This window comes from Euleptes europaea, chromosome 3 (assembly GCF_029931775.1).
Source record: "Euleptes europaea isolate rEulEur1 chromosome 3, rEulEur1.hap1, whole genome shotgun sequence".
Lineage (NCBI taxonomy): Eukaryota > Metazoa > Chordata > Lepidosauria > Squamata > Sphaerodactylidae > Euleptes > Euleptes europaea.
In genome coordinates, this window is record NC_079314.1 from 97,036,934 (window position 1) to 97,064,823 (window position 27,890).

At 45.6% G+C, this 27,890-nt stretch overlaps 1 protein-coding gene across 1 annotated transcript in view; it reads right to left on the reverse strand.

Annotated features, from left to right (window-relative positions):
* APPL2 (adaptor protein, phosphotyrosine interacting with PH domain and leucine zipper 2) overlaps nt 1-4,907 on the reverse strand; it is a 38,192-nt gene extending 33,285 nt beyond the window's left edge. The window contains exon 1 of the mRNA XM_056847546.1: nt 4,818-4,907. Coding sequence (XP_056703524.1) covers nt 4,818-4,871 — 54 coding nt within the window. The 5' untranslated portion in view covers nt 4,872-4,907. The remainder of the gene's footprint in view (nt 1-4,817) is intronic.
* Nucleotides 4,908-27,890: the final 22,983 nt, after the last annotated feature.

Here is a 27,890-nt window from a genome sequence, read left to right on the forward strand (position 1 = left end):
TTGGCAACTCTAGGAGAGGCTATGCAGAGGAGGTAAGGAAGGAAGGCTAGGGTTGCCAGGTCTCCAGCCACCACATGGAGGGTGGTGAAGTCCCCGTCTTTGGAGGTCTTTAAGCAGAGGCTAGATGGCCATCTGTCGGGAGTGCTTTGATTGTGGGATCCTGCATGGCGGGGGGAGGGTTGGGGTCACTGGGGATGTGGGGGGAGGTAGTTAATTTCCTGCATTGTGCAGGGGGTTGGACTAGATGACCCTGGTGGTCCCTTCCAACTCTATGAGTCTATGAACCCTAGGAGAGGCTATCCAGAGGAGGGAGAGAGGGAAGGAAAGGAAGGAAGGAAAGGGACGGAGGCTTCCCACACACACACACATGAACACACGCGATTGGGGGAAGCCTTCTTGGCTTCTCCCCCCTCTCCACTTTCACACACGCTTCCCACCCCTTCCCCATTTTCAAACACACACACACAACTGGGGAAGCCTTCTCTCAGCTTCCACCCCTCTCCCCACTTTCACATACCCACTCACAGGGCCTCGCTAGCGGCCCGGCGGGGAAACCTTCTCGGCTCTCCCCCCACTCCACACGCGATTAGGGGAAGCTGTTTGGCTCCCCCCTCTTCCATACTTTCACACATGCACTCACCGGGCCATGCTAGTGGCCTGGCGGGGAATGCCCCACTTCAACACACACATAAACAGGGGTGAGCGAGGGGAGGGAGAAGCCAACGGTAGCCAGGCGAGGGGGAGATGGTGGAACGAGCTCTGGGCGCTCAAGCAGCTTCAATTCCGCAACACATCTGCCAGGATTTTAACAGTATTGGGGTACATAGTTATTTTCCCCCCAAGAAATATCAAATACTAACAAACGTAGCGTACGCTTAAAACTGTGCACATTTCCACTTTGATAACGTGGCTTTGGGAGGAGAGCCAGCAAGAAACAAACGGGGAGTGATTAAACTAAGTTAATTTAGGACTGCACTGCTAATCACCTTCGCTCTCTTTTTTTTGTTATCTTTGCGCCAACTTTGCAAACCAGAAAAAGAATGAAATTTCTCCCTTATCCATGACTTGGTGATAGGTCTCACTAAATTCAGCTGAACTAACTTCCAGATCAGCGTCCATGCATCAAGCGGTTTTAGTCTAAAATCCTTCTTTTCAGAAGAGGATCCTGCAATCCCTTTTAACAGCAATGCTGAGGATACTGGAGAAAGGAATACAAAGACCCAAAATTATATCTTAAAATCTACTGACATTTTTGTTATAATGTATTGCTACTTTGTACTCCTCTGGGGCAACATAATCAAGATTTAAGCAATTCATGTGAGGTGTTATTTTGTAGGAAAACACAATCGAGAAGTTCAAGAATGAACTGCTGTTACCAATAATCCCATTTTTTCCACCTAATGAGGTAGGAATCAGATTCTGAATGCAGAAACTACAATGCATCCAAAGTTATGATCATATTTAAGACCCACTGGGAAAGCTAAGGGTGTTAAAAGTGCTTTACTTTGACAGGATCAGTCCCACAGCCTTTCATGGTAGAGGGCTGACAGGAGTTGAGGGGGAAGGGGACATGGAAAATCCTACTTGAATCCTCTTGATGGAAAAGGCTAATTAAGCTTTTCAAGAACAACACTAAGCAACACAGATGTGGATTAAACACAGCATTCATCCTGAAGAAAATTAGTCTTACAAACTGAACTCCATGTGAAACTAAAAAACAGAAGAGAAAAAAGTTTCCCCCAGTTCTAACTCCTGAAATTGAAATTACAACAGCGGATAATGAAAACATCGATCAGTGTCCAGAAATAGATATTTGCCCTTACTGGAAGTCTAATGGAAATAGTCTTCAGTGTGATTTCATTCATTTTGGTTCTTTTTGTCTGCCCCATTCCAAAGGCTGGGAAGCAGGTAATTAAGTTGATATGACAAAATAAGTTTTAGAACTAAGACTCAACCCCATCACTTTCTCCAAATTAATACATCTCTAGGCCCGTTTATGCATTAAAGAGAATCAAAGGGTATGTCATTCTCCTCGACCGTACCATAGTAGGATGTAAGGGTTGCATGTTTGAATAACATGTTCTAAATAATAAATAAACTACCGTATGTAGTCTGGAGATCAGTTGTAATTCTGGGGGATCTCTGGGCCCCATTTGGAGGTTGGCAACCCTAATGGCATGATATAATACCACAGAGTCCACCCTCCAAAGCAGTCATTTTCTCCAGGGGGACTGATCACTGTAGTCTGGAGATCAGTTGTAAATTCTGGGAGATCTCTGGGCTACTTGGGAGGTTGGCAACCCAAACTACTAGCCATGTATGGTGGTTCACCAGGGCCTCAGGGGAGCTCCAATGTATGTGCTGCCGGCCTGGGATTGTGAAATAGGGTTGGTAAGGAGTTGTGGTTGAAAACTCCAAATTATTATTTATACCATGACTACCTTACACTTGTCCCAAAACCTCTGAGTGGCTTACACATATTTACCAAAATAACCATTAATCCTGAGGCAATTTAAAGAACATCTGAATCCAACATGGTGGCAAAGAAAGATTTTGATGGATGATGCTTACAGTTTTATCAGCCAGTCTCTCCCCCATCAACCAGCATGGTGTAGTGGTTAAGAATCTAGAGAATCAGGTTTGATTCCCCACTCCTCCACGTGAGCGGCAGACTCCAATCTAGTGAACCAGGTTGTTTCCCCCACTCCTACACATGAAGCCTGCTGGCTGACCTTGGGCTAATCACAGTTCTCTCTGAACTCTCCTAGCCCCATCTACCTCACAAGGTGTCTGTCATGGGGAAAGGAAGGGAAAGCAATTGATTGTAAGCTGGTTTGAGACTCCTTAAAGGTAGAGAAAATTGGGGTATAAAAACCAACTCTTCTTCTTCTAAAAGGCTTTAAAAATATCCTGTAAATAGCAAATCAACATGTCCAGGACAGGGTCAACCAAACACTTATTTTCCTGATATGCTAGTTTTCTATATTCAGAAACCATGCAAGCTGGCCTCCGCTTCTTGAAGGAAAGACAGAATTAAAAATGTATTGACAGCCAGGTGGGGGCATATGCAAACAAGAGATGCCCCACCTGTAGCCTGAAGTAGTAGTTCAAGAAAAATTACTTAACTTGATAAATCAACTGACCCTCACAGTGATACCCAAGTGTGGCCTTTGGGGGTTATTAGGTTAAGATGGCTAACTTCATAAACATGCTTTTTAGCCCCATTATTGCCTTTAGGCTCTCTCTTACGTCAAGGGGGTCACCCCTTACCAATTAGAAAAGAAATTCCCATTTGGTTTGCTGGAATGACTGCGAGAAAGACAGCAGTTCTGAATTTTTGCAGGAACAGCATTTCCTGTGGGAAAACTGGATGTGTACGCATGTACATCCCATGTTCCAGGACGTTTTGGGAAACCTGGGCGAACAGTTTCGCATCTTTTACGCCAGGGAAGAATGCTAGAATTTCAGCAATTAGTCCCATGACCTTACAAGCGCTACAAAAAAAAAAAAGAAAGAAAGAAAGAAGCCGCAGCAGAGAGTACAGGCCATGCTTTGATGTGCTGGGCAGCCGCTAATCACGCCTCCCATGTCGCACAAAATTAGTAGTCAGGCTAGTGATATACTGGTTCCTATCGAGATGAGTCACCTGATGCTTGCACCTTCTCCATAAGAGCAGGAGAAAACCTGTTTCGCAGCCAGGCCTTTCCCTGGGATAGATCCCCAAAAAATGACAGGACAAAGACGGGAAAAGACTCGCTTCACAGTACGGACTTGTTAATCCCTAACACCTCTTCTTTGCCCCTAGCAAAGGGGAAGGGAGACAAAGAGCCCGCAACAGACGCAGCCCCTTGGCAAAGAATTACAGATCCCCCCAAATGCCACAAGGTTGGGGGAAGCATACATACTTACAGGGTATTAACGGTGAGGTTTTAACCAACGGCGTATCTTAATTATCCAGCACTGTTCGTGAAATAGCTGTTCTTGGTTTGTGTTTTAAAGAACTGTTAACCCCCTGGAGCCTAAGCAGTCAGATGGAAGATGCAAGCAAATAAAGTTTCAAAGACAGGAACCTCGTCCTCGGTATGGCTCGTTAACAAGTTAAAGTGACCTCGATTCGTCCTAGTGGAGCTACGCCTCGCTAAGGAGCAGCCAGCTTCTGTCGCCGCCCATCCCCCTTCAAGCTCATTCATATGTACACAATACTCGCCATTAGAGCCACCGCTTTAGTTTCTCGCTGCTCGCTCCCCAACCTGTACAACGGGACTATGCCATGCCTCTTCGGGAAATGCAGTTGCTCAACGTTTCCGAGTAGCACCGCACAAGTGGTTATTTTGCTATTGCTACAGTAACCTTTCTTGCTTTTTTTTTGCCGAGCCAGATTCCCTACTGGTTCTCAGAGCACTGACCTATAAAATATTACGGCTACCCCTCCCCTTCTTCCTAAACTCCGTCAAGCGCTATAGCACCAACACCCCTCCCCCTTCAAAAGGCCTCTTCATGGTGGGCGGGGGGCTGGATTTCGATCCTGCAGCCAGTTCATACCAGGAGCCATGGCTCAACTAACCTTAATCGAACAAGCAAAAATAAAATAAAATATCTAGGTCGCTTGGATGCAACCCTAAAACTAGACCCGTAAAAAGATCCAAAGACACGTCGGCCTCGGCTGCACGCCTTCTTAGGCCAGCCCCGCTTCAGCTCTGCTTCCCGCAACGGCGTCGCAGATGGCCTGAGCACGCAATCCTCCGGGGCTACGACCTCCTTGCCAACCCCCGTCCTCCCCCTCCCGCTGGAGATCCCACTCGATCTCGCCCCGGTACCTGCGGACTATCCTGCAAAGCCTCGTCCAGGCGAAGTTTGTCGACGGCCGGCATTGCGAGAAGGGCGCCCAGGCGGTCGGGAATAACTGAGCTCGGGATCCGTCCTGTTGCAAGAGCTGCAGCCGCCGCGCTTTTCCCTGCGACACGTCTTGTTTTGATGCAGCGCCGCTTGTCGTCAAGGGCGGCCAGGGGAGAACCGGCGCTTCCCCTGCCTCTCTCGCTCGCCTCCCCCTGCACTGGGGAGGAAGGCAGCGGGCTCACCGGGCAGCCAAGGTGTAAACAGGTTGCAGCCGCCTGTTGCAAGCCCCGTCCGCAGGCTGGCCGGAGGACCGCTCCCGCAGGGTTCCTGTCTCGGGGAGGAAGTGGAACAACTAGTGGCAAGAGGCAGCATCTTGCGCAGGAAGTGTGGCGCGGCGGACGTTCCTCCTTGGATTAACTCTTCCTTGCAGATTACCGAGCAAGACCCGGCGGGAGGGGGCGAGGGGAGAATTGGGCGGGTTGGGTGGAAGACGGGGCTGTAAGGCTCCCAGCAGACGACCAAGAGCCATTGGGATTGCATTTGGCGTCGGTACTAGTTATGCATAATAATAGACCAGGGTTTTGTTTTTTAAGATTTTTTTATTTTCTTATTAAGTCACATTCAATTTCAATATTATCATCTTCAGAGTTACATGAAATAAAACAATTTCAAACTAATCAGCCTAATCAGTATTGACTTTTCTGACTTCCCCTCTCCCCTCCTCTTATCAAATTAATATCTATATAATCCCCTCTATATTTGTTTTCTGATTCATTATAATTCATTATATCAGTTCTATAAACTACATATTATCATCCTATATACTTTAATTATTTAATACTTCATCCTTTCAACATTGATCAATTGAATTAGATTAAATCGTAGCCTTTAACATTTCCCATATTTAATTCGTTTTCACAATATGTTATCCATGCCTCCCATTCTCTCACATATTCTTCATTGTCTTTTTGATTTACTAAACCAGTAAGTTTAGCCATTTCTGCTCGTTCAAACATTTTATTTATCCAGTCATTCTTGTCTGGTATCAGACATTTTCCGTTAAGCTGCATAGACCAATCTTGCAGCAGTGGTGGCATATATCAGAAAAGTTCTTTGTGTCAAAATTTGTTCTGGTATCATACTTAACAGCATCATCTCCGGTGTTTTGGGAATATTTCGCTGTAAAATTAGATAATAGACCAGGGGTTTGCGTTGGTAATGGCTATTTTTGCACGGGAAGTTTGCCTTGGATCTGCCGCTCTCTAGATGCACATTTTCCCCATTCAAATTACCAAAACTCTGCATGGGGGCTTATTGTTGAATTTTGAGAATTTGGATGGGGAAAATGTGCACCGAAAGAGTGGTAAATCCAAGGCAAAACTTCCCGTGCATGAATGCCAATGTTATTTTACCAGTGTCTTAAGAAAATTTTATAATCCTTTTCCAGAATCCTGCTCGTGGTAGCTCAGATAAAAGCACCGTAACATCACAATAAGTCAACAATAAAAAACAATTCAGAGACATAAAAATAGCATAAAGATATCCATACAACTGACCTAAGATCATAAACAACTAATAAGATAAAGGCCTTTATTTAAAAGAGCCCCATGTGTCAGCGAGGGCATCCAGTCGAGCCCCGGATAGCACGCACTGTGTTCTCCCCCCCCCCCGGTCTCATGGGAAAGTCTCTTCAGTTTGGTAGGAAGGTGTTAAGGCCGGAGGCACAGATGCTTCTACTTCAAAGCGAGCCTGCCTATTGTAAATCTGCTCTCTGTTCTCAAGGTGTTACTCTGCCGGAACCCTGGCATCTCTTGAAGCTCGAAAGAACTCTGATGTTTTGCATTTCAAAGCCATTACGTGTAATCAATTCTAGTGTGTCCCCTATAAAGATGACCTGTAGCTTCCCCGTCTTTATTCCAACCTGAAGTTTGTTAGATGTTCTGAACCCGTTTACTTTCTTAATAAAAATTTTAAACTCTCTGCAACGTCTGGAGTGAAGTTCACTATTGCTGAAATGCAACGAGGTACTGAAGCCTGACAGTAGGTTGGAATCTTAGCCTTCCTTTTTATTCTTATTTTTAATTTATTTTCTGTGTTAGTAATAGTTAGTGTTAGCATGTCTGCGCAATCCACACACCCGCTCAAAACAGGGGAGGACCTCCGCCAGAGCAAATAACGGGGGGAAACCTCCCTTATGGATTTTAACCTGGAAGCAGCGACCCCGGAACAGCGCCCACTTGGGTTTACCGATTTTCCTGAGATGCCGACGTGGACCTCCTTGCCAACGCAACTCGAGCAGCGTCGGAGAATCGGGACCAACGAATGGGCGGCTTCAGAACCATGTGGTGGATTCTACCGGGGACCGCTAGCCGCTTGGTACGGAGAAGGAGAAGGGCGAAGCCGGGAGGTCGTCCCTGGGGAAAAGTTAGAGGGACCCTTGCTCACCCGCACTCCGGTGATTCCAGCCGTCATTGCCTCGGAGGAAGTTGCCCTGCTACGCGGACAGAACCAGGCGTTGGCTCTACAGAACTGGGACATGCAGGCACAACTGGATGCTCTGCAGAGGGACTTGGCTGCAGTTTTGGGGACGGTGAGGGAGCTCAGACAGCCCTCGCAGCAGCCCCGGGCGGGCTTGCTGTCCACCGCGGAACCACCCGTCTGCAGAGAGGCACCCACACCCAGGCACCCTACCGCCAGAGATCTAAAGGTGTCCTTCGACGGATCCAGCACTCAACTACCCCACTTCTTACTCCAAGTGTCCGGGTTCATGAAGGATCAAGGGGAGACCTTTCCTTCGGAAGAAGCCCAGGTTAGGTACGAGATCAGCCTACTGGAGAAGGACGCAGTAGAATGGGCAGTAAAGGTGGCAGAGACCATGCCCAGGGTCTTGAAATCCCTGACGGAATTTATGTCTGCGCTGCAATGCCGTTTTGAGGACCCCCACAGTGGGGAGAAGGCAAAGATTGTCATGCGTCGTTTGAAACAGGGGGCCCACTGAGTTAAGTGAGTACGCCCAGGACTTTCTATCCCTATCCTGCAAGATAAGGGAATGGAGTGAGGCCACCAAGGTCCAGCACTTCCGCGAAGGACTGCGTTGGGAAGTGCTGGAAGGCTGTTTGACCCTGGGAGACCCAGAGTCGGTAGAGGACTGGATTAAATTGGCAGCCTTGGTGGAGAATCACAAGCTAACCCTCCAGTTCTCCAAGGATTGCCCGTCAAAGGTGCCCCCCGCGGCTCCCACCCAAGGGGGTGATGCAGCGGAACTGCGGCGTGAAGGAAGGAACCAAGGGACCTTCAACCTGGACAGGGCGCAGCGTTTCCGAGACGGAGCATGTCTCCGCTGAGGGAGGATCGGCCATTTCGCGGCGAAATGCCCCAAAGCATCGGCAGAAGCGTCGAACAACCGAGCGGCCCGAGAGTGGGAATCTACACCACTCCAAACTCTGGATCGCAAGAAAGCAGAGGGGACGGTCAGCTGGCGCGGGACAGCGGCCCTACAAGCAGAACCGGCATTTGTTCCAAACAACCTTAGCCCTCAGGATCGCTCCAGAGATCCCTCGCCGGCAAAAAACGAGAACTGCCTTCTGTGAGAGAGCCGGCATGGGGAGCACCCTCGGAAGAAACCAAACCGGCTCCGAGTAGAGTGAGTGACCAGGGGGAAACACTGCTGCTACCCGTTGTATTATGGAACCCTCAGGGAGGGGAACCTGTGGCTGTCGTGGCTATCCTGGACTCCGGGTGTTCCCGGACTCTGGTTGATCAGGCTGTAATAGAACGCCTGAAGGTCGGGACTCGAGAACTGGACCAGCCCTTGCATTTCCATCAAATGGATGGGAGTGATCTGTGGGGGGGGGCGGCGGTCCATTTGCTCTCTCGCAAGGTGTTGTTGGGGGTGGGGGACCACTGGGAACAGATCCACTTCACGGTAGTGCCTAAGATCTCCTACCCGGTGGTTCTCAGTAGCAACTGGCTGGCGGGACACAACCCGAGCATCAACTAGGAACAGAGGCGGGTTGTGTTTGGGGCTCCCCAGTGCGAGAGACACGGCCAGGATCACATGCCCGGGGGCGAAGGGGGGGATGCTTCTACGATTGAGGTGCACCCGCTCCCCCTGGAATTTAGCGACTTTGCGGATGTGTTTGAGGGGACGGACTGACTTGTTACCCCCTCACCGCATGACAGACTGTGCCATAGAACTGGTTAAGGACATCAAGCCGTCCAAAGCCCGAGTTTATCCGATGAGCCCCCAAGAGAAAGCGGTGCTGCTGGAATTCCTTGACAAGAACTTGGAGCGGGGGTTTATACGGCCGTCCAAGGCAGCGTTCTCTTCTCCCTGCTTCTTTGTGAAGAAAAAGTGAACCTCTGATCTCAGACTGTGCGTGGACTATAGGGGGCTTAACGCAATTACTGAGACTAACGCCTACCCCATTCCTTTAATCCCGGACCTCCTGAGTGCTCTCCAGGAGGGCTGCGTGTTCTCGAAACTTGACCTGGCTGAAACTTACTACCGGGTCTGGATTAAGGAGGGGGATGAAGCAAAGACGGCATTTTCTTGTTGTTTGGTTTGTTTGAGTTTTTGGTCATGCCGTTCGGTCTATCTGGGGCATCGTCGTGCTTCATGCAATTAATTAATGAGATCCTATGATCTACTGTTTAAAGGAGTAATTGTTTATCTAGATGACATTCTGATCTACTCTAGGGACCCCGAGGAACACCGGGAGTTGGTGCGGGAGGTTTTGCGTAACTTAAGGGACAACCATTTGTATGCCAAACTGTCAAAGTGTGTGTTCAACCAGAACCAGTTGTCTTTTCTCGGATACATTGTATCCCCCCAGGGTTTGACTATGGACCTCGGGAAGGTTCAGGCGGTCTGGGAGTGGGAACCCCCCAGAACTCGCAAGCAGGTTCAGCAGTTCTTGGGGTTCGTTAATTTTTATAGAGGTTTTATCCAAGACTTTGCCAAGATAGCCTTACCGATCACTGACCTGCTCAAAACTAAGGGAAAGGGGCAGGAGGCTACTTTTGCTCAATACCAAGTGCCTTGGACTGACACCATGGCGGCAACGAGGTACTGAAGCCTGACACCATGGCACAGAGTGGTAAACTGCAGTATTACAGTCAACGCTCTGCTCAGACTTGAGTTCAATCCCGACGGAAGTCGGTTTCCAAGGTCGGTGAATCAAGTACCCAGCTTGCTGGGGGTAAAGTGTAGATGACTGGGGAAGGCACTGGCAAACCACCTCCTAAACTTAGCCTGCCTAGTAAACGTTGGATGTGAGGTCACCCCATGGGTCAGGAATGACCCGATGCTTGCCTTTTTTAAATATTTAAAAGAAATGTTTTGGCTTAGTGCCTGAAAGACAGTTGGAGAGGATTCAAACCAGCTTCCAGAGGAAGGGCATGTCACAGAGTAGGTGCTGCCAATGAAAATCTCCAGTCTCTAGTTGCCAACCTCCAGGTGGGGCCTGAAGATCTGGAATTACAAGTGATCTCCCACCTACAGAGGTCAGTTCCCCTGGAAAAAATGGCTGCTTTGAAGGATGGACTCAGTTTAATTAATTCATTTAATTAATTTGTACCCCACCTTATCCTAGGGTTGCCAGGTCCCCCCAAGCCACCAGCAGGAGATGGGGGACGGGTAGGGTTGCCAGATCTAGGTCAGGAAACTCCTGAAGATTTTGAAATGGAGCCTAGGGAGGTCAGGGACCTCAGTGGGATATAATGCCATAGAATCCATCCTCCAAAGTAGACATTTTTTCTAGGGGGACTGATCTCTGTAGTCTGGAGATCAGCTGTAATTCTCCAGGTCCCACCTGGAGGGTGGCATCCCTACCTTATCCCCAATGGGGATCCAAAGCAACTTACATCGTTCTCTTCGCCTCCGTTTTATCCTCACAACAACCCTGTGAGGTAGGTTAGATTGAGAGTGTGTGACAGACCCAAGGTATGGGGAAAAGGAAATGGGTATACTTTACTGGGGGTCCAGGGGTCTTGGCCTAGATTTCAGGTTGCCAAGAGGCCCGAAGAAAATATCCTGTCCATTTAGTAAAGACTTAAGGGGCAGCTGACCTAATAAGGGACGTCACCTGATAAATAATTCCCAGTAAACCTCTATTAAAGGAACAGGCCCTTTATTTCCACACCTGGAACCCTTAATACAAATGTTTAAAAAGAAACCATGACAATTAAAAAAAAACCAATTAAAAACAAAGTAAATGCAGTGTTTAAATCAAGTATAAAACCAACAGAAATAAGATTAGCAAATCATGATGTCCAGGTAAAAGTCCAGAAAAATAAGATAGTCTTGGAACATAAGAGGTAACTGTGGGCAGAGAACTCTGGGAGATCTCTGGGAAGAGTGTTCCATAGAACTGTCTCAACATAGAAAAGGCCCTTTGATCCATGAGGCACCTGGAATAGGGCACCCGATGATGATGATCTAAGTCAGTGATGGTGAACCTTTTAGAGACCGAGTGCCCAACTGCAACCCAAAACCCACTTATTTATCGCCAAGTGCCAACACGGCAATTTAACCTGAAAACTGAGGTTTTAGTTTAGAAAAAACAACTCATACATTAACATCTTTTGTCTTAAAAGAAAAACACAATAACAGAGCTTTCAATGATACAAGCAACTTTTACAGACGAACTTTTTAAATTACATGCTGGTCTTTTAGTAGGGGATTTCACTGAAAGGTGGGAGGCACCGCAAAGCCTGCGCTGTGGCTCGAGCGCTCTGCTCCCCTCCAGCTATGCCACGCTGTGAGCTATGCTCCCCTCCAACCTAGCTCCTCTCCAACCCCACCATGGGAATCACCTTCGCCTCACCCTCAATCCACATGTGAGCCGCCCTGCTGTATGTGACAGGGGAGGTCGGAAGTGCTCCCATTGGGCTGCTGGACAGAGGGGCGGGTGATGTGAGAAATGCCCTCAGGAGCGCGTGGAGAGGGGGAGGGGAGCAACCCGGCCCCACGTCCCTCTGTCTTTCTAGTAACGAACTCAGGCAAACTCTGTGCTGGGGCGACGGCAGCCGTTGCCACAGAAAGAGCTCTGAGTGCCCCCTCTGGCACGCGTGCCATAGGTTCGCCACCACTGAAAGTGAATAGTCACTGTAAGAAAAATAAGAGGAGTCGGTTTTTATATGCCAACTTTCTCTGCCACTTAAGGAAGAATCAAACCAGTTTACAAACATCTTTTCTTCCGCTCCCCACAACAGACACCCTGTGAGGTAGGTAGAGCTGAGAGAGCTCTAAGAGAGTTCACCGCTCCAAATCACTGCTCTTAACCACTATACCATGCTGGCTCTTTTTATCCACAAACGTTTGTGTGCCACAGTAAATCCGTTGTCTTTCAAAGTGATGTGGGACTCTCTTGCATTCCCTGCAATTTCATTGCTGTATTTTTAATCAGCCATAAACCTAGCATTGCTCTTGGATTAGCAAAACCCACATTTAGAAGTAGGCAATGATTAAAAAATCATTATATTCAGGTGCCATGTTTAATCTTTCTACCGGAGGTAGTACAGGAGGTTGCAACAAAGAGGAGGAAATGGATGAAATTTCCCCCTTCCCAGCTTCATGAATTTTGCTCATGAGGGTCTCTTGATCTCAGCAGAGTATTTACAGAGCATGCAGGGGATTGCTGGTGAATGAGCAAGGTGGAAATATTTTACTTCTTTATTTAAAACATTTTTATGCTGCCTTTCCTCTCAAGTTTGGGCAACCCAAGGTGCCCAAAAAACACTGTTCTGAGTCCATGTTCTTAGAAGGGTCCAACTCTGTTTAGGATTGCACAGTAAAGGCTGTCTCCAAGGGCCAGCAAAAGGAACAGGGTCATACCACATCAAATAAGATTGTACTGGGAAAGAACGGGTGCAGAGAGAATGCAACCCCCTCCCCCTGTAGCGGGCCATCAAACCATTACTCAGAGCTTCTCAAGTGATGAATCCAAGTATGGTTAGCCACAAAGCATCCTGCTGTATTAGCATTCATGTCAGTAAACAGTTATGCTTGCATTAGCATTCTCCATAAATAGGTCAGACAGCCCAGGTAATGTAATTAAGGTGACTGGCACACGGGGACAGGCTTGGGTGGTTCCCCACTGCTGGTGTGGCTGCCAATATGGCACAGTGGGAATGAGGCTTCCACATGGGAGTTTCCCTACCCCAGTCCCCCAGCAGTGGAGCTATAATTATATTCAATTGCCAATTAAAAAAACACATCTCCTGGTGGCAGATGGAAGGAAATGGCCACCACAGGGACAGTGCCCAGGAAAATGGCAATCATGTGGGTGGGAGAATCCCAATTTTCCTACCCACATTGCAGCTGTCTGGACTCTACTACAAAATTTCTCTAAATTTTACAACAAAACATAAGTATATAAGAAAGGCCATGCTGGATCAGACCAAGGTCCTTCAGGTCCAGCAGACTGTTCACACACTGGCCAACCAGGTGCTTCTAGGAAGCCCACAAACAAGACAACTGCAGCAGCATTGCCTTGCCTGTGTTCCAAAGCACCTAATATAATAGGCATGCTCATCTGATCCTGGAGAGAATAGGTACACATCATGATGTGTATCCATTTTTACTAGTAGCCATGGACACCCCTCTCCTCCATGAACATGTCCACTCCCCTCTTAAAGCCTTCCAAGTTGGCAGCCATCACCAAATCCTGGGGCAGGGAGTTCCACAATTTAACTATGCAGGCAATAATGAAGAAGAATTGGTTTCTATAAGCTGACTTTTTCTACCACTGAAGGAAGAATCAAACTGGCTTACAATCACCTTCCCTTCCCCGCAACAGACACCCTGTGAGGTAGGTGAGGCTGAGAGAGCTCTAAGAGAGTTGTGACTAGCCCAAGGTCACCCAGCTGACTTCATGTGTAGGAGTGGGGAAACAAATCCAGTTCACCAGATTAGCCTCCGCCGCTCATGTGGAGGAATGGGGAATCAAACCCAATTCTCCAGATCAGAGTCCACCGCTCCAAACCGCCATTCTTAACCACTATACCACGCTGGCTCCCCATGAGGGAACTCTCCAATAACACCTGTGATATGCAGGCAGGGAAACAATGACATTTATTTATTGATTTGATTTGTATCCCACCCCTCCCCGGCAATGCCGGGTCACTAATTGCAACCCAACTACAGTGTTGCTAGCTAAAGAATGTCATTTTGGGGTTTCTATAGCTTTGACTTTGATTGATATTGCATATGAAGTTTGGGATGTGACCCTTTAACCGTGTGCCAAGCTAGCGCCCTGGCAAGGTGCTGCTCCGCCAGAGCTGAATTTGAACGCTCTGTTCCAGTCACTTCATTAAGATACATAAACAAGATTGTTGCCCCTCACCTCTCTTTTTTTCTCAGGAAGAGAGACTCTATGAGAGAACAAAGCCAGGCAGTTCGTTTTCCATAAACTATTGGGAACAAGACTCATTTAATATATCAGGCACTCTAAAATAACAACACCAAAATGGATTTTAAATGCGAAATTACATTCCAGAGGATTTTAGGATAAGCAGGAGCGGGTGGGGAGTAACACGAACACATAATTACTGAGAAAGGAACTATCAAATTAGGTAGGTTTCCTTTTCTTTCAACCATAAAAACCATCTGCTTCTAAACATTGATGGCAGATTATGTTTATTGTTAGAGAATGGTCCCTTTGGACTCCATCTGAAATGGGGCGGGGGCAGGAGTTGGAGACAGAGAAGCTTGAAGATTGACCCTCTCCCTGGCATGAATCTGTAAGATGAGGGATGTCTATTGCAAATTATTGGTCAGATAAAGTGTGTGTGTGTGTGTGGGGGGGGGGGTGTTCACTGATGGCCTTTTAATGATGCCCCATAATAACTCGGTCTTTTGGGAGGGGTCTGTCACTGATTTATGGCGACCCCATAGGGTTTTCAAGGCAAGAGACTTTCAGAATTGGTTTGCCATCGCCTGCCTCTGCATCACACCCCTGGTATTCCTTGGAGTTCTCCCATCCAAACACTTATCAGGGCTGACAGTGTGTGACTAGCCCAAGGTCACCCAGCAAGTTTCCATGGCAGAGTGGCGATTCGAATCTGGGTTTCCCAGATCCTAGTCCAACACCTTAACCATGATACCATGCTGAGTGTTCAACTGGAGCTAGAACTGAATAATTTACCCTATGTTTTATTTATTTGGATAATTATACCTTGTTTTTCTGCCCAATGGGGACCCACAGTGGCTTACAACACTCATATGAGATAGGTTAGGCTGAGAGAGAGCGACTGGCCCAAGATAACGGGCAAGCTTCCATGGCCTAATGGAGATTTGAACCTGGGTCTCCCAGATCCTAGCCTGACATTTAATCAGTGCGCTACACTGGCTGTTTGTAATGTGCATATATTTAAATTTATATATAATGATCATGGACCAGAGGTTTTCACTGTCATTGCAGTATATTATCTCATAAATAGTTTCAGGATGCTTAAAGATCAGGATGCCCTTGGCATATCCTTCCCATTGCAAAGCAATTTTTGTAAACCAAGCCAACACCCATCAATTTTATTTCTCATCTTTTATATTCTATGGCTGCCTAAAAGGTCCTGCTTTTGTGTGGTATTGTTTCATCTGTGATCCATGTCTAGAAGCCTGTTGTGCCAGCTATAATCTGTCCTGCGCTTTTATTTGACATGACCGGTTCTACTAGTTTTGAAGAAACACCACTCAAGGTACTTAAACATTCTAACAGGAACTGGGAAAAAAATCCAGGTTTTCCTCCCTCCACCTCATATACACGTATAATATCAATATCTTTAGAATTCAGGCTGCGGAAGGCTAGATAAGCTTTTAAAAAACTAAGACGGAAAACAGATTTAATAGCTGATATTTTATAAGAATGTGAGCCAGACAGTCACTCATCCACAGTCTTGACAGTTTCTGCCTCAGTGCTCTCCCCTTTCAAATATGGAGATAATAATATTGCTTTAGAAGATCGTTGTATGGACTGTTCAAATAATGTATAAGGATTGTATGTAGCCGTGTTGGTCCATCAGGGGTAGGCAATCCCCAGCATGCACGCCAGCAGAAGCACCACCAGACCCTTTTGCTTGGCATCCTGATATCACTCAAAGCCTTTCCTGAGAGAGAGAGGCTTCAGGTGTCTGTCAGGCTTCCTCAGCCTTAACGCTGGACAAGACCCCCTCACACAGAGGGGTTGTAATCCCTCCAGCCTACCCCCTTTTACAGGTCTGCTCCTGAGGTAAATCTAACCTTGCCTCTGCACTCCTGAGGCAGAGCTGACCTCCAACACCTGTGCTCTCATCCTGAGGCAGACTTGGAACTGTCCACCGCTGCGCACACACACCCCACATTCAAACTCTCTCTAAAAGTAGGGTTGCCAACCTCCAGGTACTGTAATGCCTGTAATCATTATTGTATGCTTATGTGTTCAGTTTGCATAATTGCTCTTCTGGAAAAGCTAGGCCTAAAGTATAAAAGCAGGTTTGAGATACTATGCATTCATGGGCACACACACATGGGGGCTTTGGGAGGGTGGCAACCAAGAGCCAGGAGTCAGGGAATCAGGCTGTCGGTGCCTGATGCAGCCATCCACCAAGACACGGCCCAGAATTACCTATGGCCTAAGGAATGTTCCCTGCCCCAGATCATGTAACCAGCTAAGGTGCCGCCTCAACTGCCACTGATAGGCCTATGCTAATCCAAAGGTGTCCATCATTGGGTCTTTGTGTATCTATGCACTATATTACGTATGTTGTAACACCCCTGACCAGAGGTTATATATGTTGTAGCAATCCTTTGTTCTGGTGTGCGAGCTGTCCTGCGCTTTTGGGAAGCTCCCACCCGGTATGTATTATTAAGCTTAATAAACAAACTGCTTTGAATCATCAACCTCTTCCTGTGTTATGGTTTTTGGGACTTAAGACCATGACACAGTCACTTCAGTACTATCTGGAGATCTCCCGCGATTACAACTGATCTCCAGCTGATAGAGATCAGTTCGCCTGGAGAAAATGGCCATTTTGGCAATTGGACTCTATGGCATTGAAGTCCCTCCCCTCCCCAAACCCCGCCCTTCACAGGCTTCGCCCCAAAAACCTCCCACCGGTGGCAAAGAGGGACCTGGCAACCCTACTCTAAAAAGTAGACTTTAGAACAGCATCCCCGTCACCTCAGACTCTCACAAATGACTGGCGGTTGCACATTCATTAGCCAGGGAGCCTCCCTGCCCGTCACAGTGGGATCTTATAAATTAGACAATTACAAACTTAAGAAAAACTCTGGAATCCAGCTTTAGGAAGCTTCAGTTAAACACTTGACTGTTAGATGTGAAACGACACGAAGTACTGAAAGATCGGGTGGCTCAGCTGTGCGCTGTTTTAAAGTGCACATGCAAAAGCCCAGTTCGGGTAATCACTGTCTCAGCACAGCCAGTTTATCCTCTCCCTCCTTTGCACCATTTTGGCAGCCTTAAATGGGCTCTCAGAGCTACTGTTTGCCCTGTTGGAGGAACTATACAAGCACAACATAGCCAACATGGATATTTGCTTGGGAGGAAAGTGTTTACCCACTTTCTGAATGCCATTACCCGGATCCAAGCCAGGGCTCCCTTCAGCTGTTGTTTACTTAAAAAAAATATGCTGGAAATTCAAACACAGCTCTTCCAGCATCAACCGCAGTTGTTAAAACTTTTCCTGTGCTTGTTCGTGCACATGTGTGTGTGCTTAGTTCCCCCTTTTTCTTTTGTGTGCCTGTATCCCCTTTCCTTTTAAAAATCTGCAGCCGTGCTGGTAATTGTGCTTTTGTAAGATGATGAGAAGATAGTTGAATGACACAGTACGACTTACAGGGGTGTAGGTAGCCGCTTTGGTTCGAAGAAAAATTCACATATTAAGGCTAACCAAAATGACACAAAACTGTATGTAAGAAATGCAGACACATTTATATTTGCTGGAAGTAGGGTAGTTATTTTTGAAATTAGGTAAAGGGTGGTTTTCTTGCCTGTTTTGAAGCATTTTTCATGCTAATTTAAAACCCAACAAAATAACCAATATGGGCTTAAAATTTCTCTGTAACTGCTGGGCAAAAGTTCCCTGTAACTGCTTCTTTTACAGAGATGGTCCAATGCAGGCAACGCAGGAAGCAGGTCCATAGGGTTGCCAACCTCCAGGTACTAGCTGGAGATCTCCTGCTATTACAACTGACCTTCAACCAACAGAGATCAGTTCACCTGGAGAAAATGGCTGCTTTGGTAATAGAACTTTATGGCACTGAAGTCCCTCCCCAAACCCCACCCTTCTCAGGCTCCACCCCAAAAAATCTCCTGCCAGTGGTGAAGAGGGACCTGGCAACCCTAAGCCCCAGTATATTTAACTCTATATATAGACTTGAAGCCGTAGAACTACACTAAAATAATAAATAAACAAACAAAGTCAGTGCGGTGGAGAAATGGTGGGCTGGGGAGATCCAGGTTCAAATCCCTGCTCATCCTGAAACTCATTTGGGCCAAGCTATTCTCTCTCAGCCTAACCTACCTCCCGGGGTTGTTGTGAAGATAAAAATGCAGGAGGAAAGGAGAACCTTGGACAAAATCCTGAGCCGCATAGACACAGATAGGGTAAAAATCTAATTAACAACGTTTTTGATTTTCCAAATACATACACAGCAGTATTCAAAATGCTACCTTTTGAAATAACTTACTTGTCAGTTTCTTGAATCTGTAACAGTTTTCATACTCAGCACGGATGCCTCTTCCACCCGAGCTATACAGGTCCCTACCACAAAGACAGAGAAAAGTGCCCTGCACCCTCGTATGCAGACATATTCAACCTGGCCATTTATGCATGTGAGGTTTTGCCTTGGATTTGCTTCTCTCTAGATCACTGGTTCCCAACCAGGGGTCCATGGACCCCCAGGGGTCCGCGAGAACTAAATTAAGGTCCGCGAAACAAAGTTATAAACCCATAATAAATTAATATTTTCAATTAAAAGTTCTCTATTATAAAAATATATATTCAAATATTATTCTAAGTTTAATGTTTAACTAACAGTTATGATTAAAGTTTATTTTCAAATTCTCAGAATTTTTATTTTGAACCTTGGGGTCCCTGCACCGAACAAAAAAGTCCTAGTGGTCCCTGGCCAAAAAAAGGTTGGGAACCACTGCTCTAGATGCACATTTCCCCCATCAGAATTCTCAAAAGTCTGCACGGGGGCTGCGTTTTGAGAATTTGGATGGGACCAAAATGCGCATCTGGAGAGCGGCAAATCCAAGGCAAAACCTCCAAGGGTGTCGGAGCCCACCTCCATCCTTTCCCCCATACGAAAACCGCGCGCGCTTCATCACCATCCAGTGGGGCGGCTGGGGTTAAGATGCGCGAGGCGCGGATTGGCTCCCGCGGTTGCCAAGGCGACGGGTGGGGAGGGAGGAGGGGTCCCCTGCGGGCTTCCTCCGCCCTCCCTCCTCCAGCAGCCTCCAAGGCTGCTGCTGCTGCATCCTTTCCCGGGGCTTGTAGAGGGAGGCAGCTCCTCTTGCCCAGAGCCTCGGCGGGCCATCTCTGCCCGGGAGATGGGCTGCGGGAACTCCACCGCCTCCGACGGCAGCAGCAGAGGTAAGGGACAAACTGCTGGAGGAAAGAAAAGCTGGAGAAAGAAGAAGGCTTGGGGGAGGGGGGCAAGAAAGGAGCTTGCAGGGAATGGCTAGGAAGGGCGAGCTGGGGGGATGCAGTACTTGAGGAGGGAAGGGAAAGTCGGAGAAGTGCTGGCGGTAAGGGCTGGGAAGGGGACATGAGCTCAAGAGAAGCTGCTTTGAGGTCTAGCCTCCAGGAGTGAGAAGATGCTCTGCTTTGGGGGCAGGCAGCGTGCTTCTGGAACTGGATGGAAACTTCATTTCGCCCAGCCAGGAACTCTGTTCGGTGAACTGTCCAGGAGGATACAGGCACGGTGACATCTTCCCCCTTTGGCCTGGAGAGGAAACCCACAAAATGTGTTAAGTTCTTTTGTCTCTCCTGATTCCACGGCTGGAAACTGAGCAAATCCCTCACATCTGTGCAATACCTTTGGTTAGGGCCAAGATTTCACAAACCAGAGAGCAAGCTTTTGAGTTTTCTGGAATTCCTTGTCAGTTTAGATTGTGTGTGTGTGTAAAGTGCCTTCAAGTCGCAGCTGACTTATGGCAACCCCTTTTGGGGTTTTCATGGCAAGAGACTAAACAGAGGTGGTTTGCCAGTGCCTTCCTCTGCACAGCAACTCTGCTATTCTTTGGTGGTCTCCCATCCAAATACTAACCAGGGCTGACCCTGCTTAGCTTCTGAGATCTGACGAGATCAAGCTAGCCTGGCCCATCTCTTAAAAATCTGTATATCCTATAAAGTGATGCAGAGGATAGTTATTCCTCTGTTGGCTGTTGTGCTGTAGTAAATAGTTCTGTATTTACTAGTAATGTGAACAAGACTAGGAAAAGAAGAGGCCGATTGGAAATATGCTGTTCATACAGCTGACTTATTACTTATCTTTTCAAAAACTATTTTTATACTTCATGACTGACCCTTGAATAATTCCTTCCTCTCCCCAGTACAAAAGCCCTTTTCTTTTCAGCCACTTAGAATGCCGATAGTTCAAGGCAGAAATAATTGCTTTTACAGTAAAGTACTTGTTTTGTATGAGAACTTTGTTTTGGATGATATTTGAGTTTATCCTTGTAATCCTCATGATTCAAATCAGTGGAAAGAAATTAAGAAGATTGTTTTTCGATGTGTCTAACAAAGAAATGTGACCTAATATCCACTTTATAAAGACTAGGTTTGAATCAACATTGTATAGCCATAGACAGAGTCTCTCCTGAAGTGATTTCTAGGAGTTAGTCAAGAATCCAGCTGTAAGGATTATTTATTATATTTAGATATTTATACCCCACTTTTCTCCCCAATAGGGACCCAAAGCAGCTTACATCATTCTCCCCTCCTCCATTTTATATTTACAACAACAACAACAATCCTATGAGGTAGGAAAGGTTGACAGAGAGACTAGCCCAATGTTGTAATAGGGAGATGCAGGATGACTTGATTAATACTCAAGGGTGCCCTGATCTCAGAGAAAACATTCTTTCTCTGGAAAAGGAACTGAAAATGTCTCAAATTGCCAGCTGATAAGTTTTATTTATGGAAACAAATGGGTAGGATGTGGATAACCATTTGCCTACCTGCCAGGAAGGAGCAAAGTGTAGATGGTTATTTGCATATAGTGAATGAGGTCATAAAACGCTTGGGACATGCACCTTAATTTAATTGGCGAAAGGGGGTGCAGGATGTTACTCATGGGCCCTATTCCAAATTTCGGGTGAAACCTGCCCAGCTGAGACAGGAAGGGTTAAAAGGTCTGACCACCCTGTCAGCAGTATGCAAGCAAAGGTCCAGAGAACAAAGAGAGCAAATGTAGTGAAGTCTGTCTTGACCAGCCTGTATCTTCAAAGTTTCTGTGGGGCTTGTGTCCATCCAAGGAAGAGAATGCCAAGGTTACACCAGTGATTGTGCAACTTAGTTAGCCTCATAAGTTTTATGTTTTTTCTTAGCCTGTAATACTCTGTAGTGTTTTGATATACATTTCCAATTCCTTCTGCTCCGGTGAATTGGAGTCTGTTTTAGTTAATAAAGATTGTTTCCTTTTTGAAGGTCTCAGGCTACAGTCAAAAATCTCACCTATGTGCCTGATTGCTCATTCTGTACAACTCCTGACTGGGCTACAGACAGTCAGCCGGCCAGGGGGAGGGGAGTTTGAGAGAGTATGCACAATCAAACACCCAAATACACCTATCTGTGCCTCAAGCCAAAAGTAGAAAAAGGAAGGGCACAGTTTGAGAGGTGGCAGGAAGGGAGGGGGCAGTTGGGGCAAGCCCTTTCATATGCATGCACATTCCCCCACAGAGTGAGGATTTGAACCAGGGTCTCCTAGATCCTAGTCTGACACAACTGCACCATGCTGGTTTTTATGCTGGCTTGCTTATCAGTAACCAGTCAACAGAGTTAAAAAAAAAAGGTAAAGGTCCCCTGTGCAAGCACTGGGTCATTCCTGACCTATGGGGTGATGTCACATCCCGACGTTTCCTAGGCAGACTTTGTTTACAGGGTGGTTTTCCAGTGCCTTCCCCAGTCATCTTCCCTTTACCCCCAGCAAGCTGGGTACTCATTTGACCGACCTCGGAAGGATGGAAGGCTGAGACAACCTTGAGCCGGCTACCTGAAACCAACTTCTGTCGGGATCGAACTCAGGTCGTGAGCAGAGCTTTTGACTGCAGTACTGCAGCATTACCCTCTGTGCCACCATTCTAAATCCGTGCTTTGAAGGATGTAACTCTGTTCAGGATTGCACTGCAAACTGCTATTACAAAACTTTAACACTCAACATGTTAACATTTATGAAATAACATTTATGACATAGTCCCTGAAGGAGCTCGGTACTGAGATTTACTTAGTTCAGATTTGTGATGTAAAGTAGCACTTAATAAATTTAATTAGTACTGGGGATATTACCGTATGTATCTATTAAGAACAATTTTTTATTTATTTGGTTGGTTGATTTGTGTTTCTGGCATGGACTAGATCTATTTGTCAACCTTTTCTACTTTAATCATTTTCCACCCGAGGAAAATGTGATAAAAGAACAATGTGCCGGATCTTAAAAAAGAAGAAGAAAAGCATTCACTCCTCGCAAGTGAATTTTTCTTATATGTTGAATTATTCTGGGCTAATTTTGTGATGCAGGGTAGCACTTGTGGCTAGATTAAGATAAAATAAACTTAATTAGTACTACAGAACAGCTGTTTCCAGTGCTGCAGAAGGAATTACTCCTGAATAAACTTTCCAAGTTTCCTGTTAATCTTTCCCATTTGAAATAAATCTATTTGAGAAGGATAGAAGCGTGACTTTTGAAGGATCAACCTGTGCACTTTTCCGGCTCCTGTGAGGAAAAATTTACACAGGAAGTCTTCAAGAAGTGTCCCATTTGAGAGGAACTGGTGTTAGAGATACATATTCCTCCTTTTTTAGTAAGTCAGTAAGTACTTACTTTAGAAAGTAAGACTGCATTCAGGAGATGGTTAAGGAAAATAAGTGCATCCATTGCCCCTCCTTTTGCACCCGAGAATTGTGGTTTAAAACTAAATCCAGTTACCCAGGATGTTATTAATACAGGCACACAAGTTAACCAGAGTAAGTTTCTGAACCCCACCCCAACTGATTCCTAAACCAGAGTTTAATCCTGGTTAGTAAGGGAGGAATAACTAACCAATGTGCCTACACAGATATGTTGCAGGTAGCTGGCTAGTTTTTAATCGCAAGTATCTTTCCAAAAATAGAAGTGAAGTACAGTGTGCAAGCCTGCTAACAAAGCTGGATTTGTGCCGATTTTTACGTTGCTGTAGTTGAGTAAGATGTTGACCTGGATGGCCCAGGCTAGCTTGATTTCGTCAGATCTTGGAAGGTAAGCAGCGTTGGGCCTGGTTAGTACTTGGATGGGAGACCACTAAGGACATCCAGGGTCACTATGAACAGGCAGGCAATGGCAAACCACCTTGAAACCCCTTCGGCGTTAAGTAAGATATCTGAATGAGGCCTAAAATGGGGGACGGGTGGATCTCTAATTGCATTTTTTTTTCACATTTCAATCTTTGCTGAGGCTGTACACCATTAATTTCATACAGGAGCACAGGGTAGAAAGAGAGCTTGGGGGAATTAAAGGATCCCACAGTTCAACTCCGTCCTTATTGCAAGGCCAGATAGCTGTGGGGCTACAGCTAGATCAGCTGGGCAACTCCAGAGCTGTATCTAGATTTTAGCTCCCTGACATCTGAGTTCTGCAAGTAATAGCAAGAATATGCTGGTCCTGAGTCATTTGAATCTGTGCAGGACAGGGAAGGCCTCCCAGCTCTTTACCTGTGTGAGAAGACTCCTGTGCAGCTACTACGTCAATTGAAAAAAGAGACTCAGAGTGACATTCACTCACCTTGCCTTTATAACACTCATCTGGAAAGAAGACAATTACCACATGGACTCTGATCCCATTAGGACAGTGACTAAATTAGATAGAAACACTTCTTTGCAAACATAAATTTGCTGTTTGCCGAGGCCAGAAGGTTTTTGCTGACTTGGGTAAGCTAAATACGTGATACATTACATGACATTAATGTAATGGACATTACATGAACCTCATTTCTAGGAAGGCCATTTATCTTTAGAAAATTGTTTATAAAAAGGTTATACTTGCAGATGTGGATTTGCAAACATGTTATATAATTTGCCCTTGTTAGTCAACAGTTACAGTCTAACGATATTGAAAATTGTCATCCAGGTCGTACTCAAAATGACAGATTTGTCACACTGATTTGTTCATCACCTTAAGAAAAATTGCCATTGGCTTATGTTACATAACAGAGCAAATAAACCCACTGGTGAAAATTAGCTTCATTTTAGTTTTATGATGTAGTTTCCTTTGAAAACTTAAAAACAAATTCAGACTCTTTAAAGCAGAGATTCATAAATGTTGACCTGAGACCTGATTCGAAACTACTGAGCAATTTTACCCAGCCTTTCACAGTAAATAGCACACTCACAGTTTCACTCAAACACTTCCAAGCAGCTGAAAGTAGGGAGATCCCTTGTTTCACTGCTATATCTTTTTATTTTTTAAAGATTTTGTGGTCCATATTAGTGAAACTCTTGCTTCTGGATGCCACCAGTTTTGTTACAGACCCTGACCATTTGTAATACCGGAGGGGGCAGTTAGCATGGTGACCTAGCTACACTGCTGCTCAAACAGATAGATTGGCCCCTGGATACAGATGCTGCCCAGCCCTGATTTAAAGGCTATGCTAAAGTTAAAAATGTGTCCTTTATAGAAAGGAACATATATTAATAACCCCTAATGTAACTCAGTTTGAAGGTTAAGTATCAGCATTATGAAGGCTTAATGGAAGAGGTACGTGATGGTTGAGCTCCTCTGTGGCAGTCTCCTACAGTTTTTCATCTGTCATTTGTACGCTAGAAGACCTGCCCACTTAGGGAGCACCTGTCACATGCCATGTTGTGAATGGAATGAATGAGAACCAGAGCAAAAAATTATGCTAGAGAGTTTGAAACCTCCCTGCTTCTTCTCCGTTTTTTCTTTTGTGGATTGAAGAGTCGAGACGGAGAGGATGGCTGAGCTGCTTCATTGCAAGGCATCAGAAAAGCTATATCTTTTCCATTCTCCGTTTTCCCCAGAATGACTTGGTAGGGAAAATGGGGTATTTCTGTTCTTTTTCCAGCATTATTTACCAGCAGTGCTACATTTCCTGACATACCAGTCCACTTAATTTTAAAAGAACAGTTAATGACTAAGCTATAGTTGGGAGAGGTGTGATTGCACTGTAAGGCTGCAGTCCTAAGGACACTTTCCTGGAAGTAAGTCCCATTGAATAACATGAGACTTACTTCTCAGTAGGTTTGTTCCCTAAATCAACTAGCATGAAATACCATGCAAATAATATTTTCTAACACGAGGAGCCCCGTGGCACAGAGTGTTAAGCTTCAGTACTGCAGTCAAAAGCTCTGCTCATCACCTGAATTTGATCACGACTGAAGTCAGTTTCAGGTAGACGGCTCAAGGTTGACTCAGCCTTCCATCCTTCCGAGGTCGGTCAAATGAGTACCCAGCTTGCTGGGGGTAAAGGGAAGATGACTGGGGAAGGCGCTGGCAAATCACCCCGCAAACAATGTCTGCCTTGGAAACGTTGGGATGTGACGTCACCCCATAGGTCAGGAATGACCCTGTGCTTGCACAGGGGACCTTTACCTTTTTAATACAGGTTCTGTCTGATATCAGTGGTGAATTTCTCAAAAGGACACATTTGGACTTCCACATGAATTCCATTTCTAAGCAGACTTCTCACGGTGGCTTTACTGGCCCTTGCTCCTATGCTTTCAACAGCAGGCATTGGTAAATTAAGAAGAAGAGTTAGTTTTTATATGCTGACTTTCTTTACCTTGTAAGGAGAATCAAACCAGTTTACAATCTCCGTCCCTTCCTCTCCCCACAACAGACACCTTGTGAGGAAGAGAGCTCGAAGAGAACTGTGTCTAGCCCAAGGTACCCAGATGGCTTCATGGGTAGGGGTGAGGAAACCAACCTGGTTCACCAGATTAGAGTCTGCCACTCCTGTGGAGGAGTGGGGAACCAAACGTGGTTATCTAGATTAGAATATGTCACTCTTAACCACTACACCACCCTGTTTTATATCTTCGTGCACTGGAGGAAAGAAAGCCCTTTCATTTGCTGATTTCTGCAGATCAAGCGCTGTTATGGACACAAAGTCAAGGCAGACCATTTTGGCAACCCTACACCAAGGTCATTAGGAATTTTGCTTAGGAATGAGCAGCTGTACTTTAAAGCATCTGCTTAGCAAGTATACCGTAATAATAGCTCTCTTAGGAATTCTGGTAACAATTGCAAAAGGTTATTGGCCTTCAGGGATCAAGGCATCAGTTATTAGAAGTCCATCTTCCTTCTATTCCCACTACTTTGGTTTGCAAAATACTATGTCATTGAAGTCTTGCTTTTATGTCAGAAAACAAACTGGATTGTATCAAAAGGTGCATGTGTATACAGAGGGAACACTTCCAGAGTGGAAGACTCGTCCCCTGAGGGCACGGATGCATTTGGATCCAGCCTGTTGAAAATATGGCTGGTATGACCTGCCTCTTGGGTACCTATGTCTTAAATTTATTTATCAGGAATTCAAAAAGTCCAAGATTACTTTTAAGGGATTATCAACAATTTCAGAATCACGCCAGCATGATTAATGTATGATTAACATATTTATTTGATCTGGGGGAAAGGTTTATTACTGTTTTTATTTTTTAAAAATAGGTATTTTTTTCAGTGCTCTCCAGACTTTCCCATTTTTTTTCACTGGAAAATGAGAAGCATCCTGTGGGAAAAATTTCTCCTGGTTTTGCACAGGCCTTCATATATCCAGGCATCACAAAATAATTGAGGGAGGAAGGAACAGTTTGGAATTCCTCCCATCTTCTCCTGTAGGATTCTATAACCTCTCAGGATGTTCATTGAAGGCTGGCTCAGTGCCCCTGCCAACTGAATGGAGGTGGATGGGCACCCTGGCAGCTTCTCAATGGTGGTGCACAATGATGGAATAGTTTTCCTTAAGAGGTCCTCCTGGGGCAATTTCTTCTGTCTCTCCAGCACTTGGCAGAGTTGGTGCTTGTTTAGCTTGGATTCAATTGAGAAAACTTCATTTTAATATTTATGGGGGTAGAGATCGATAGTACTTATTAATGAATTAATTAAAACTTTCATACCCCACCTTTCCTTGTGGTTCAAGGTGGCTTACTTAAAGTATTGTTTTATTGTAGTGTAATTTTATTACTGTTAACCACCTTGGCCATTTTATTGGAAAAATCTTTAAAAGAAAAACCTAATTTTATTCATCTTTTTTCCGCCTGTAATTGATTCTCAGTTGCTTTTAATGTTACTTGTCACCTGGAGTTTATTTAGTTTTCCACAGATTGTAAATTAACTAACAGAAAAAGAAGCCCTTCCTCCCAAAAAAGAAAGGCATATTTTGTGAACACCTGGGGAGCCCCACGTAGAGACAGCTGCCACCCAGGGACCTGGTTTGTAATTGGTGTAGAGTTCATCCATGTGAGTATTACATATGTGGGTGTGGGTGTGCGTTAAGTGCCATCAAGTCGCTTCTCACTCATGACAACCCTATGAATCAATGTCCTCCAAAACACCCTATCATTAACAGCCTTGCTCAGGTCATGGCTTCCTTTATAGAGTCAATCCATCTCATGTTGGATCTTCCTCTTTTCCTGCTGTCTTCAACTTTTCCTAGCGTTATTGTCTTTTCCAGTGACTCTTGGCTTCTCATAATGCAACCAAAGCATGATAGCCTCAGTACTACATACAGTCTTAGTAAAAATAATGATGATGTATGTGTTTTAATATTAATGTATTTATTTTAGACATATTCCATGCAATCCTAAACAGAGTTACACCTTTTGAAGCCTATTGA